This window comes from Dipteris shenzhenensis, chromosome 27, assembly GCF_047967505.1.
Source record: "Dipteris shenzhenensis isolate YYH24624 ecotype China chromosome 27, Dip_SZ_1.0, whole genome shotgun sequence".
NCBI lineage: Eukaryota > Viridiplantae > Streptophyta > Polypodiopsida > Gleicheniales > Dipteridaceae > Dipteris > Dipteris shenzhenensis.
In genome coordinates, this window is record NC_141622.1 from 47,197,054 (window position 1) to 47,212,639 (window position 15,586).

General features: G+C 47.0%; 1 protein-coding gene across 1 annotated transcript in view; it reads right to left on the reverse strand.

Moving 5' to 3' along the window:
* The window catches only part of LOC147884400 (MLO-like protein 11), a 287,986-nt gene that overhangs the window by 172,515 nt on the left and 99,885 nt on the right, over positions 1-15,586 (reverse strand). Inside the window, exons 6-7 of the mRNA XM_087398438.1 lie at positions 7,211-7,305; positions 6,829-6,903 (exon numbers count right to left, since the gene is read on the reverse strand). Of these exons, the coding sequence (XP_087254564.1) occupies positions 6,829-6,903; positions 7,211-7,305 (170 nt within the window). The remainder of the gene's footprint in view (positions 1-6,828; positions 6,904-7,210; positions 7,306-15,586) is intronic.

Genomic DNA, 15,586 nt, shown 5'->3' on the forward strand with positions numbered 1-15,586 from the left:
ACGTCATATAGAAGGGGAGGCGAACAAAAGTGCTGAAAAGTCTTGCAATCCCCTTCCATATGATTCTCGCCTGTTTGCAATCCCAAAGGCAGTGATGTACTGTCTCCGAAGCAAAACGACAATGAGGGCAAGTAGGGTCAGCCCCAAACCTGGATCTCCAATGATTCACTCCTATCCCACCATGAATAGAAAGCCAAAAGAAGAGAGTGATTTTTCTATTTCGGTGTGATTTCCAGAGCCTCTGCCAAAAAATTTTCTGCAAGTCTGTAAAAATCTGATAATTATCCCAATGAGGAGCTTTGGTGGGCCTCCAACCCCTACAACTGAGCTGGAATTTCCTGGCATTACTGACCATGTAATGAAAGAAGGGGATGCCTTTTTCTCGGTGCCCTTCATCTATCCATTCCCATTCCCCAGGGTCCCATTGCAAAAAATTAATTGGGACACCTCCATAGAGCCACAGCCTCCATGAGCCCAGAATAATGAGTAGCGGTTCAGGATCCAAGTACCACTGTGAAAAAGAGCCATGCTCCATGAAGCCCACTACCCTGACTGGCTGAGACGGTACCTCCAGCAATATATCATATGTGGACTTGGACAGCCTGCCCCCCGACGAAGAAACATCAAAGACTAGGGCATCCTCATGTGTGTTTCGTAAAGCAATCACCTGCAAAGGAATGCCCAATCTGGAAAATGCCCCCATCCAAGTGGAACAAGTAATAGGCATGTCATCTGTGTCCACCCAATCCAAGGGCAAAAGGCTGCATCAATCTGTTGAATTCTTACTGCACTCCCTCTGAGATTATGAACCACCTGGGCCTGACGGTTTGCAGGAAGCCTCCTGAAGGCTTTCCATGCTCCCACAGTAGATGCACGGCCCCTCTCCCATCCGGGCCACTGCATGTAACTAGAAGCTCCAAGTGGTCTGCCATGCGCATCCAAAATACTGTCGTTCCACATGATAGGCTGCCTTTCAATCTCTTCACAGGTGGACGAGGGAATCCTGCGAAGAGTACTCCTGAAGCTGGCCCATGCTTTTAGTATAGCAACCATAAGAGGGGAAGAGAGAGATCTGAGGTGGGCTGTGGTGAAAACCCATCTGGTACTGTGTATCCAATGATCTCCTGAAGTGGGTGTGCAAGATTGTATGCATTTGATAAAAAAATCCTTCCAAGGCTCTTGTCCTGGCATAAGTCCTCTCACAACAACCTTGCAAAGTAAAGCTATGCACTGTAGATCCGGGTCAATGATATTCAAACCCCCTTCTCTTGTAGGAAGAATCAAGGTCTCCCAAGCCACCCTAGCTGTAACATCAGTTGTGCCATCTAGACCACTCCATAAAAAATTCCATACGGGCCTCTTGAGCTAAGTGATACAATCCCTAGAGTGACACCAACAGCAGCATATAAAGCAAGCTGTTGCTAGAAGAACCTGGTTAACCACCACCACTCTGGATGCCATGTCAAGTTTGGCTGAGCTCCAGAAAAGGAGCTTTCTTCTGATGCTCCTCCAACACCGGAGCAAACTGTTGTGAAGGAGAGATGCCCACCCCAACTTGGCAGCCCAAATATCTGACAAAGACACCCCTCTGTACCCAAGTGAAACCAATATCATTACCCCAATCAAGGGTGTCATCATTGCAAATCCAAAAACCATTGGATTTATGCCAATTAATGTGTGCACCTGCAGCCGTGCAAAATAAATCCAAGGTTGTTCAGAAAGAAGTGAGTGTCCTGGGGGAGGCATCCAAAAAAACAGCCGTGTCATCTGCCAACTCACTGTCCAGGAGCTCTTCTTCCCGGCGAAGAGGAAGCCTTAGCCCATTAATATCAGCTTGAGATCTAAGGTAGATACTCATAGCGTCTGCCACAAACAGAAAAAGAAAAGGGGCAAGAGGACATCCCTGGTAGACTGATCTATCTGTCCCCTCTTACCCCCCCAATAAGCACCTGGCTATGGGCTGATTTGTAGAGAGAGGATACTCCTCTAATCCATGCATCTGAAAAACCATCTGTAAGTAGGTCTCTATTGTGACACTAGATTCCTATTACCCGCCTTTGGGATAAGATGAATGAGACCATCTGTAAGTGAGTCAAGCATCTCACCAGAGTCCCACACGCCCTCCACGGCTGATGTAATGTGATCACCAATTTGCTCCCAAAAAGTAATAAAAAAAGAAGGGGTAAGTCCATCCAAACCTGGGCACTTGCCCTTGTGAAGGGCAGGTAATGCAGTCTTGAACTCTGCATTGGTGAAAGGTGCATCAAGAGAAACATACATCTCATCCTTCACTAATACAGGGATACACTGCCAAATAACCTCTCTAGCATCATCTATGGCCTGTGTGCCCGGATCTACAATAAAAGGGGATGCAAAAAAATCTGAAGCTACACACATGACGGCATCAGGATCTGACTGTAACACCCCGTTTGAGTCCACAAGATGCGAGACACTATCTCTACTATGTCTGGGTCCATGAGTAGAAAAAAAGTGTTTGTTGACCTTGCCACCCATCTGAATCCAAAAGGATTCTCGTGCATGAAAGGCATACTCTGCTCTCTGATCCAACAATATCTGTATATGAGTCCTTGTTGCAGCAAGGCGCTCCTGAATCCAAGCATCCGTGGGCCTCTTCTGCTCTTCCCTCAAAGGGACGCTAACTGCTGGCATATACCAATCTCACGTATGAGAATCTCACATCTCCTAGAATTAGCGACTGTATGATAATAGTCACTAATTCTGGATAAGGCTACAGCTACCTGAGATGGGCAGACAACTCCACCTTGTATGTGGGAAACCCAAATCTGTAAAATATCTTCCGTGAGGCTCTCCTCTGCATAGAAGGCATCTGAAATCCTGACACTGGCAGAGAGTCCTCTCTGATGAGGCTTAAGAATTTGCAACACCACTAGAAAATGATCTGAAGTGGTAACCCCAGTAGAAATGCATAGAGATCCGCCTATGCCAAGTGCCCAATCATCTAATAAAATCTGTCAATACGTGCATGGATGGGCATGTGTACTTTGCTGTTCGACCAAGAGTACACGAGTGACTATGGCATAACATGAAAGGCATCATCAAGCCAAGTATCCCTGCCACTGTACTGAAAGAGAAGGGCATACCAGGCTGCACTCTCTAAAGAATGAATTCCATCCTGTTTGCCTCCCTTTTTGTCTGATGGCAACTCAACCATGTTGAAATCGCCACCAATGATCCAAGAATCTGCAATGGGGGCCCAAGATAGTATCTCCTTCCAAAAGGAGACTCACTCCCCTCTGTTGTCGGGGGCATACAGATTGAGAAGACCAATCTTATGCCCTCCAATCAAAATAATGATCCATTGAGCTCTAGAGAGGGAGATAATACCATGACCAATAACCAAGGGTAAAATAGAAGAAGAGACCTAACGGCAAGTACCTCCCCTTGTGCCTATAGCAGGCGACCAGAAAGTATGCCCTGAAAGAAGTTTGCTAGATTTAGAGCAATCACTGGCATCCAACTTGTGTTCCTGGATAAGAAGGATATCAATAGCACCTCCACTGGATGAAGCTGATTCCGGATCAGCTGCCTACGGCGACGATGTGAACTCCGCCTAGGCCCTGTATTTTCCAGCTGACTATCCTCATCGACCGGGAGATGCTGGGTGGAAAGGCTTACCCAACCTAGTAGAGGAGACCACCTTCCCCTGGGCCGAAACACTCCTACTGAGGGTAGGAAACTCAATAGGTGAAAGGATCCTGACACCTGCTGAGGGTGAGGCCCTATTACCAATGACCAGGACCCCTAAGGTGGAGGGCACAAACTCCTCATCTATGAAAGTCGCCGAGTCTGCCAGTGTCGAAAAAGAGTTCCTAAGAAACAAGTGTGGACGAGGAGTGCGAAGAAGACCTGCACTCCTGGAAGATGGAGGAGAAGGACCTACCAGGCCTCTATCAACAGAATTGGAGCTGGGGGTTGAGGAGGCCTATGGCAGGAATGAAGAGGAATCTGAAGTCCTCATCTGTGCATGCATTCCCTTGGTCGTCCTGACTGTGCCAGGAACAACAGTCTGAGGGAAAGAGGTACTGGTAGCCCCCTCATGATCAGAAACCAAAGTGACTGGGGCTGGTACTGGTGCATCTAAGGGCCCCTCCTGATGTGGAACTGTAGTCTCTGGGGCTGCAGCAACATCTACCTCTGGAGTCTGGATGGCGTCTGTCTAAACCGGATCAAAGGTCTCCTCTTGAGGTAAAGGAGCCGCTCTAATTGCTCTCCATCGTGGTACTGGGTGTGTTGCGGGCTTTGAGCACCCTGCTGCCCCTGGTGGTCCTGGGGTGCGTGAAGCAGGGCGCCCTGTTGCTCCTGGTGGTCCTGGAGTGACTGGTACAGAGTACTGGGGAGGTGCAGTTGGGGTAGTACGTGAAGGAGCCACACCAGAAGACCTCTTAGGTCTTTTTCTCTTCCTTGGGCAGTCTCTAGCAAAGTGCCCAAGGGTCCTGCAAATCCTACATTGGTCCTGTCTACCTGCAATCTTGACTCTCTGTTGAAAGAGAGAGTCATCTGGGCGCTGAAGCATGATGTGGTCATCTGAGATGTTAGGGTCAGAGACAATGACCCCAACACGAGGCACCCCGTCTGCTCTAACTACCTCTGCCGAGGAAGAAGGCATGCCAGGAAGTGGGGGGATCTCAGTGACCACTCCGAATGTGGCTCCAATAGTAGCAAGAAGTCGATGGTAGACCTGAGGAAGACCAGATAATCTAATAAACAGTGATGTGACTTGACTGTCCTCCTCGACCAAATCGAAGCCCAAGGAGTAGGGTAAAAGAAAGATCCTCCTTGAACCCAAAGCCAAAGGATTAGCTTTGAAAACAAGGGCTGTGGAATCTTGGGAGTCGAAAACCACTTGGAAGAATCCACGTCTTAAAAGTCGATTATCTCTGAGGTGTGGGGCGAGATCTCCTGGTAATGCCGCCAACATCCAGTCTCGGGCTTGTGATCTAGAAGGGTGTGACCCAAAGATGCGGACGAAAAGTGATGTGGAGCCTTCTAGTTCCACATCTTTCTTGAGCTGTTGCAACTCGTCTTCAGAGAAAATGACGGTTCTCGCGGTCGGTGGAGGTGGACGAAGATTAGCTGAGTGGGGATCCATTCGCCAATCGAAGTGGGAGGGCCGATTCAAACACTAAAAAGCTCCATCCGTTAAACTGTTTCCCAAGACGCCCTAAACACGGGCGCAGGAAGAAGGAGAACAAGAGTCGGGGGAGAGGAAAGGAAAAGAGGGGGCGGGTTACGAAGGGAGGGGGGGGGCTGGCGGGGAGGGAAGGAGGGCGGGGGAGAGGAAGGGAGGGGGCTGGTTAGGAAGGGGCGGGGGGGTGGGGGGAGGGGTGCGGGGAGTGAAGGGGCAATAGGCAGGGGGGGAGAGGGGAGCGTGTGAGGGGAAAGGAGGGGGAGGGGGAGGGGGAGGCGGAGGGAGGGGACGGGGGGGGGGAGGAGAGGGGGGGGAGGGCAGGGGCAGCAGGCGGGGGGGGAGAGGGAAGCGGGTGAGGGGAAAGGAGGGGGCGGGGGAGGGGGAGGGAGGGGGCGGGGGGGAGGGGGAGGGAAGGGGGGGGGGAGGGGGCAGGGGCGGAAGGGGAGAGGGGCAGGGAGGGCAGAGGCAGCAGGTGGGGGGGGGAGGAAGGGAGCAGGTGGGGGCAAAGGAGGGGGCGGGGGAGAGGGAGGGAGGGGGGCGGGGGAGAAGGAGGGGGCGGGGAAAGCAGGGGCAGCAGGTGGGGGGGCGAGGGCAGCGAGGGGGGGGGGGGAGAGGGCAGCGAGGGGAGGGGGCAGGGAGGGGAGAGGGCAGCGAGGGGAGGAAGGGGAGAGGGCAGCAAGGGGGGAGGGAGAGGAGGAGGAGGGTGAGGGAGGGGCTGACAGAGGGGGCAGGAGGGCTTCACGGGGACGAGCAGCAGCTCAGACACTCACATTTGGACCTACTTTAACACACGAGAGACAGTCTTGCGTCTATTTTGGACCTATCTCCTTGCACACGATTTCTTTTTTAGGAGCTTTCTTTCCATCCACGTCCTTTGGGAAGAAGTTTTGGTTGTTTGGAAGATATGCTCACATCCCACAGTATGATCATTTCTTCTCCTGGTGTCGATATTGGGCTCAGAGTATGATAATTTCTTCTCCTGGTGTCAATATTGGTCATTGTATCATGCTCGTACCATTCAACTGTATCACATCCTTCAGTGAATGTCTTTCGAGCTTCTTTGCTTTAGTGTCTACAGGATGCTCATTCCCTTGGAGACCTTCCTCGGGCCCAGTTGGAAGTTTTTTAATGTTGTTTTTAGTTATTAGTAGTAGTTGTCCCACTCTAGTACAGCTATGAATGTAAATGTTTTCTTAATGCAAAATTTCTTTTACCCCCAAAAAAGGTGTGTGTGTGTGTGCATGCATGTGTGCACGCGCAGCTATTAATGTAATTTCTTCTTAGTACAAAGTTTCTTCTACCCAAAAAAAATATGTGCGCGCGCGCGTGTGTGTGTGTGTGTGTGATGAAGTCTTGTTCCATTGTGTGTCCGTGTGGCAATTATCCGCCATTTCCCTTCAGTTTGTTTGATCAATTGAAGTGCTTTTGTATTTTTTTCCTTTTTTCCATGTCTCGCAGTCCTATAAGTTTTTACGCACATGAAATACAGCCTTACGTAAGCATCCCTGGACCACCAGTAAAACATGTCCATACGAATGGAACCAACCCTCAAATGTTCTAGATGAGGGTGTGAAGAGAGGAACCTTTATAATATGTTTTCTTACTTCATATCTGAATATTTTCACTATCATCTGAAAGACCAAAGAGAAAATGATCACCTTTATGAACCCCATTCGTAAAGTCAAGTAGTCAGTTCTAGCCACTGATTGGCCGAATTGTCTAATAAAACAAACCTGTAATCCATCAACATCTGTGTGAAATGCAAATTTATATTAACTGAAAAAGGACTCAACTCTGAAGTGAGCATACTTAGGAATCATTTCATACACTAAAGCATGACGTATCTAAATATAGCTGAAAAAGAACTCTTAACATCCATATATCAGAACCGCATCACCCAGTTTATGGATATCCAGACAACACAGTTCATGGATATTCAGACAACACATAGAAAAAACCACAGCAACAACATTGACCAATACATAAAAAGAATTGTCTTTAACATTAAGTATGAACTCAAATAAATGTCACCAAACCTACCACCCAAACAAGGAGCCTGTTTGTGCTCCAGCCACCCAGTGTGTGCTTGTCAATGAATGTACTTTGTCTTTTCATGGTTGATGCGCACGTAGTTTCTGCATTTGATCACATACAGCAGAGAATGTCATTAGAATCATTGATTAGCTCAGAGAAATATGGATTTTTTGGCAGAAATAATGCATGATGGATTGGGATGGATATGCAGCTTCTGGAAAACTGCAACCTTTGTGGAATAGTGTTGTCAATTCAAAAATTGCATAAACAGCTTAAATTTTGCATTTCTATCCATTTTTATCAAAGTAATAGTGTGCTACCTTTTTTACCCTTCCAATCCTGCTAGCTACTTGCTTCTCTGGGAAGGCTCTTCCCTTCTATCCCTCCCACTTTATACTTCCTCTCCTCCTTCCTGCTCAATAGCCCATCTAGAGCTGTTACATTTCTCCTCCTTCCCCCCTATCTCTGCTCGAATTCCCCACCTTCAGCCTTGCAATCCCTTTCACCCCCAATTTCTTTCTTTTACTTAGTTCCTCTTTTCTTTTTTTTGGCAAAAAAGTACTTCTATTAAGTATGAATGAAAACTGCAGAGCAAGTTCAATGCGAAAGTACATCATGTCAATAAATACATGAGAGAAATCAAAGCTCAAAAAGAGCTAGCAAATAACCAGGAATGAGGCTGAAAATGCCAAGTCAACCCTGAGACAGAATTAGAGAAGCAAGGAGATCCCCTCCAAACTCTAAAGAAAGTATTCCTCTAGCGGAGGCTGCTCTCGATGACCCCTCATACTCGCCCAGATGGCCATCAAGGTATGTATAGTATCAGTCCAAATACTAGCCAATGTCTGAGAGGGTGACGTGGAATCCATCCAATGCCTCTGTACATTTGGCTCTCCAAATATGCCAAGCTGCAATACTAGCCAGAATCTCCCATGATGTGTCTACTGAATCATGTGCAGCTTTGAAAGGAGTAAAAGCAACATCCTGTAGTGAACATGACTCTACTAAGTGTTGGCGAATGAAAAAAGCCCCATCTGTTCAAGACTGCTCTTTCTGCCCTTCATGAGGGCAAGTGCCCTGGTTCAGATGGGCTTACCCCATCTTTTTTAATTTCATTTTGGGATCACATTGGGGACCACATTACCTCAGCCTTGTAGGGCGTTTGGGACTCCGGTGAGATGCCAGACTCACTTACGGAGGGACTCATTCATCTTATCCCAAAAGGGAGTTGTAGAAATTTAGTGTCTTTAGTTGTACAAAATCTTAGCAAAAACAATCAGCCTATGTTTGCAGCCCTTTCTTCCATATCTTATACATGATAGGTCTTTCCAGGTTCTTTTTACAGGCATTCTGGAAGGCCTTGTGGGAGAGTTGGCGGCCACGGAAGATCTCATACTTCCTGTGGCTTCTTGCCCACAAAGGTCTTCCAGTGGGGAGCTGGCTGAGGCAGATAGGCCAGGACGGATGTTGCCAGATTTGCCATGCGGATGAGGAGACACCAAAGCACTGCCTGTGGAGCTGCACTCGCGCCCAGGAAGTGTGGAGGTGGACTTTTGGGATTCTTACTCGCGCAGCACCAGAGCTAGGATTGATCACTTGGGGCGCGTTCTGTTGGTGCAGCACCGCACCTGGTCTTCATCACTTTTTTGAGGCATGTCAGCAGGACCCCACTTTCCTTGTCACACAGGGCACGTGGGGACCGCTCGAGGGTATCCCACAGCACCTAGCAGAGGCTGACACAGGAGTTCGGGAGAGGCAGCCAGTATGGGAGATTATTAGCAGCATTACAGGGTGGCACATCTGGACCTCGCGCTGCGCGCAGATCCTCGGTGGCACCTCCTTATCGACTGCCCAGATCATGGCGGAGATTTGGAGTGAGATTATCCATACCCTCAGAGGCCAGTGGGACCAGATTCAGGGAGACTCCCGGGCCGGTCAGGAGAAGCGGAGACGCTTCCTCCGGACTTGGGACACACAGGGCCTCTTCTTCGAGCAGACTACGCAGGGCCTTCGGTGGCACTACTCACCACCCCGATGGCTGTTCGTTCATACTCGTTTTCTCCCTCCGTGAGAGGATGGTTTTCTATTTTGCTACCTTTTAGGGCTGTGTCCGATTTGTGACCGCAGCCGTCAGCTATAAGCTGACCCCTTGTATCTTGTTCTCAAAGTAATATAATTAGCACTGTTTTTTCGGAAAAAAAAATATCTTATACATGATATACAGATGGGCTTTGTGCATGGGAGACGCATCTTCGATAACATCTTCTCATTTTGGGAGGCTTCTGACTAGGCCATGGATAATGGCCATAGGCTTGCCATTCTACTCCTAGACTTTGAGAAGCTGCGAAGCAAATGCATGATTAGGAATAGTAGCTTGCCTATTAGCACCGCTTTGCTCTTCCTGCAAAAGCAAAGTGACTAACTGATCAAATGAGTAAAAATCAGAATTTCCATTGGCTACAAGTCTAAGGGTTGTAGCAAACCCTTGATATGTGTATGGCAGTCCATTCAATGTAGTGCTAACAAGCTGAGAATTAGGCACCACTTCATCAATATTTGCAAGTTGCTCCATGAGGTCCTTGACCTTTGTTAAATATGTATCCATTGAGTCACTCTCGTGCATGCTGACTTCCTACAATTGTCTTCTCAAATATGCAACCCGCTCTCCTCTACCCGCTCCCTACCCCCGCCTCTACCCCCCATCTCTACCCCCCTCTCCTCTACCCCCCTCTCGTCTACCCCGCTCCCTACCCCCCACCTCTACCTCCCTCTCCTCTATCCCCCTCTCCTCTACCCTGCTCCCTATCCCCTGCCTCAGCCCTCTCCTCTCCCCCGCTCCCTACCCTCTGCCTCAGCCCTCTCATCTACCCCCCTCTCCTCTCCCCCGTTCCCTACCCCCCCGCCTCATCCCTCTCCTCTACCCCCCTCCTCTTCCCATCCCCTTCTTTTGCTTCCTGTCTCCCCCCTCTTTCATTCTCCCGCAGCGCTTTTTGGAGCAGACGGAGCCTCAAAAGTGTTCGAATCAGCCTCCTCACCTCGATTGGCGATGGATATTCCATCAACCAATCCTATTCCACCTCCACCGGCCGCAAAAACTATTACATTTTTTGAAGACGAGCTGCAGCAAGGACGTAGAGATTGAATGCTCTACCACGTTGATCGCACGCATCTTCGGGTCTCACCCTTCCAGATCCCAAGCCAGAGACTGGATGCTTGTGGCTCTTCCCCCAGACCTCACTCCAAGACTTTTAGATGTTTGTCTTCTGGGACACGGTTTTTTCCAGGTTGCCTTTGACACTCCAGAGGCTACAAGCACCATGCTCAAAGCTGAGTTTTACACTTGGGACACAAGAAGATTTTCTTTGATGCCTTCAATATTGGTTTCAGTGGAGGCAGACAAGGAAAATTTTTTGCTCTTCATCAGATTTCCCGGGTTTCCCCAAGTTTACCATCGACTTCTTCCTGTTATTGGGGAGCATTTCGGCGTGGTTGCTGAGATCCCCCCCTCGCTAGGTTGCCGTTGACTATAGCAAAGGCAACCAAGGCTGATGGGGTACCTAGAGTTAGGGTCCTCCGTAAGGATTCTAACCTCACGATGGACCATGTTATGCTTCAGCACCCGGATGGTTCTTTTTTTCGCCAAAGAGTAGAGATTGCAGTCAGGCAGGACCAGTGCAGGATATGCAGGACCATTGGACACTTCACCAGGGATTGCTCCAGGAAGAAGAAAAGGCCTAAGAAGCCTTCTGGTATTGCAACCGCCCCACGGCCTCGACAAGGTGGTGGTACAGGTCCAACACCTACTCCTTGGCCTCGATAGGGGGGTTATACAGGTCCAGCACCTGTGTCCGGTAACTTTTCACCGACCTGCAGAACAGTGGTCACACAGCAAAAACAAGGCGCTTTTCTAAGTGTCTGCGGAAAACTTCCGCCACCAAAACAGGCCTCAAAATGGCCTCGAATCAAAAAAATAATGTCTCTGTCCTCTCACCACACCGCGAAGGGCGTCCCAATCTGAGACAGTGCACTCTTGCACTTTTCGGCTGTGCTACCTGCAGAGATTTGCTCTTAAACTCGAAAAAGGAAAGCAACACTAATCCTCTTACCAAGACACCGCGAACTTGGTTTGCTTTCTTGAGCTCCTTATCACAAACCGAGCTCTGATACCATGTGAAGAGAGTGGGAGAGAAGTAAGGAGCCTCACTTGCAACTTTCTCACATACACAATGGGGGAATACACACAAAGGTGGAGGCTGAAAACAGTTTTCCTCTTCTTAGTTGTGAAAGCCAAAAGAACTCTCTCTGAGTACAAAAGAAATAGGTGAACCCTATATGTGGGTCTCAAACCAAAAACTCAGCTAACCTAGGTGGCATACTAACTGAGCCACTAACTAGAGTACATAAAGATAGTTGTCATCTAACTATTATTCATGGGCGGTGTACCAACCGCATCTACAGCTAACAAGTCGGTGACATAAATGCATAACGGTCACCTTGGCATATCACGCGCAGAGATATTGGGGTGACAGAATCGTTCTTATTGCCTGTTGATGCAAAATCGTCACTAGGAAGTGACTGTGTGGTCAAATACCACTTTCGTCAGTTTTGCAGATTTGCCCTTCTGAGACAGAAGTTGTGTTTTTTGCAATGACAGAATATTTTTGCAATGTTCTGTAATGGTGTCTGATGCTCTTTCACAGATTGTCACTGAAAAGCTTGACAAGAACAACTTCCCAAGATGGAAGTTTAGAATGACGAATTTCCTTAAGGGAAAAGGCTATTGGGAGTTCATTACTGGAGCTGAACAAGAACCAGTTATTCCTAATGTTCCCAATCAATAGGAGTTGCAGGCATTTAAAGGGTGGCATGAGAGAGCCAGAAAAGTTATGTACTGGCTGTTTATCAGTATTTCAGATTCTATGATTGTGCATATTCAGGATGCAAGCACGCTGAAGGAGGCGTGGTATACTTTGACAAAAATGTATAGTACAAATACGCAAGCCAAGAAAATGCAGCTCAAGCAGGAGTTGCATAATGTGCAGAGAGAAAATATGAGCATGAATGACTACCACATGAAGGTGAAGAAGATTGCAGATGCACTTGCTTCTATTGGGTCGCTAGTGGAAGATGATGATTTAGTTTCTGTGACCTTGAATGGTCTAGGAAAGGATTATGCACAATTCCAGACATCCATTTCCGTCCGTGAGAATTTTCCTAATTTTGAGGAGTTGATTACTCTTCTAATTTCTGAAGAGCAGAGAAATGGTGGTGCATCTTCTTCAGGAGGAACTTCAAAAGAAGCTGTAATATGCAGCAAATTCAAGAAAACCAGTCCTATGGAGGAGGACGTGGTAACTTTAGAGGTAGGGGGAGCCAAAGAGGTCGTGGTGGATGGCAGAGAGGCCAAAATGTAAACAGCAATGTTGAATGCTACTACTGTGGTAAAATGGGTCATATGGTTAAAGACTATTATAAAAAGCAGAATGACATCATGATTGGAAAATTGCAACAAGGCAATTATGCATCCTCTAGTAGACAGGGTGATGACAGAAATGAGCATCTATTTATGGTGCAGCACATGACCAATTCTGTGACAAGTGCAAAAGAAAGCAATGATGTGTGGTATGTTGACTCAGGTGCGTCAAACCACATGACAGGTCATGCAGAATGAATGCAGGATGCAAGGAAAATGGAAAGACCAGGATTTGTGGAGACTGGTGATGATACTGCACATCCTATTATGCAGATTGGTAAAATTCCTTTGTCTATGCAGGATGGGTAAAGGAAATACCTGTCTGATGTATTTCATGTCCCGAATATCACCAAGAACCTGGTTTCTGTTGGTCAAATGGTTGAGCAGGGCTTGCAGGTCAGATTTAATCCTCATGGATGCTTTGTTGAGAATATGAAAAATAAAGGTCGCTTGATAGCAAAAGGGAAGAAGAAGGGCAGGATGTTTATGTTGGATGCCGACATGCCTGAATTGAGTGCAGCGATGTTTACTACAAATAACAACACCGATATATCTGTAGGTGACAAAAAGCCTCAGAACCCTACATCCAGAGAATACCCTACGCTTCGTGCATGGAAGCCATGGGAAAGAGACAACATTTAGCGCCGCTGCAAACTAAATTCAAGAGGCGATTTCAAACGGAGAGGTTACAAGATGGTCCCGCTCTCCAACTAAGCAAGCTTGAACAAGGTCGCTGAGAAGATGTACACACTTACCTGGGCAAGGTGGAACAATTAATTGCCAAATGTGACCCACGCCCCAATGCTAAGTACCTCACGCCCTGGTTCATTGCAGGACTAAGGAAGAAAATCCACAAATACATGAAAAAGATTAGCAGCAGTTACGAAACATTCAGTGATGCTCATGCGGCAACCATTGACATCGAGGATGGCATGACCGACTCTAACACCAGCAGTGATGATGGAAGATCCAGTGCAGGAGATAAACACTCTAAAAAGGAAAAATCCAACTCCACTGCCAAAATGTCTAATGAAGATCGCCTAGAGGCCATGACCATGAAGCTAAAGAAGAAATGATGCAAGCCATGGAACAAAAGCTTCACATGTCTCAACTGCCACCTCATACTTATCCACAGTGAGAAAATATATGGTGCCCACAATGCATAGCCAATCATATATCAAATGAATGCCCGGTCATATAGCAAATGAATGCCAAGGTTGTGGTGCCATATCTGCATAGTCGGTGGCCATGATGAACATAGTTGCATCTTCAACATGCGCAATAACCCGCCTCGACCTCAACAATACCAACCGGCACCCATACCAGTATACAGGTAACTGACACTTGCAAAAGAGCCCCCAGCTCCAAATTAATGCAGGCCCAAAATATTGTTGCGGGATTGCCTAAGTTTAAGCTTGCAGAAATGCATAAGGTATGTGAAGCCTGTCAATTTGAAAAACAGGCAAGGAAACTATTTCCTAGACATGTTCAAGAGAGTAAGGGGCCATTGGAATTAATCCACTCTGATGTGTGGACTACTAAAGCTGCATCTATTGGAGGCTATTATTATTGTCACTTTTATTGATGACTACAGCAGAAAAGTTTGGGTGTATTTTATAAAAAAGAAAAGTGAAGTGTTTGGGCATTTCAAAGCTTTTAAAGCTATGGTTGAAAAAGAAACAGGCCTGTAAATAAAATGCTTAAGGTCAGATGAAGGGAGAGAGTACCTCTCAAATGAGTTTGCAAGGTTCCTGCACGAGCATGGCATAAAGCAGCAATATTCATGCAGTCATACCCCACAGCAAAATGGACTTGCAGAAAGGCAAAACAGGCATATTGGAGAAGTATCTCGTGCCATGCTCAACGAAAAAGACCTACCAGATTATTATTGGGCTGAAGCAGTTGCTACAGCAGTCTACATAATGAACAGGACTCCCACTGTAGCAATACATAGCATGACGCCAGAGGAGAGGTATACTGGTAGGAAACTAGATATTTCTCATTTGAAAGTTTTTTGTTGCATTGCCTATGTTCATGTGCCAGATGAGTTGAGATCCCAGTTAGACCCAAAAGCTGAGAAGTGCATCTTTATTGGTTATTCTCTGCAGCAGAAAGGGTATAGATGCTATAACCCTTCTACTTGTAAGTTTACAGTAAGCAGAGATGTTATTTTTAATGAGATGAGCAGCTGGTATAAACCAGTAAATGTGATTGATGATGTAGATGCACAAAATGGTAATGTTACACAAAATTCACAGCAGCAATCACAAAATATTAGTGGACCTGTAGTGTCCTCTAGCAGTGGTTCACATACTTCGCCATGGACAGGTAGATTGAGATCAGGAGAATCTTCTCAAAGCAATGCAAATAGTGGTATGCAAGTACCACAAAAAGGAAAAGAGAAAGTAGATCAGCCCATGGTTGATGTGAATGCAGGTCACTCTTATGTAGATGGTGAATCCAATGGCTCAGAACAGAGCCTTGATGATGAGTTGGGTATTCCTTATGTTGTTACACCTAAAGTAAGGAAGACAAGGGATGTTTTGAGAGCACCTGGTAGTAATCCTATTTTGCGCAGGTCTACCAGAGCTAGGTATCCTGTGGATAGGCTGAAATATGATGGATTTACAACCATTCACTATGCCTATATGATTAAAGTGATACAAGAACCAAAACCCACTTCTTTTGAGCAATCCATGGGAAAAGAAAAATGGGAGAAAGCCATGGATGAAGAAATGGATGCCTTGGAAGCAAATGCTACATGGGAATTGGTGCCTTTGCCTAAAGACAAGAATGCAATTGGCTGTAAGTGGGTTTATAAGGTGAAGCACAATGCAGATGGTTGTGTGAATAGATACAAGGCAAGATTAGTTGTCAAGGGGTATGCACAGACATATGGCATTGATTAT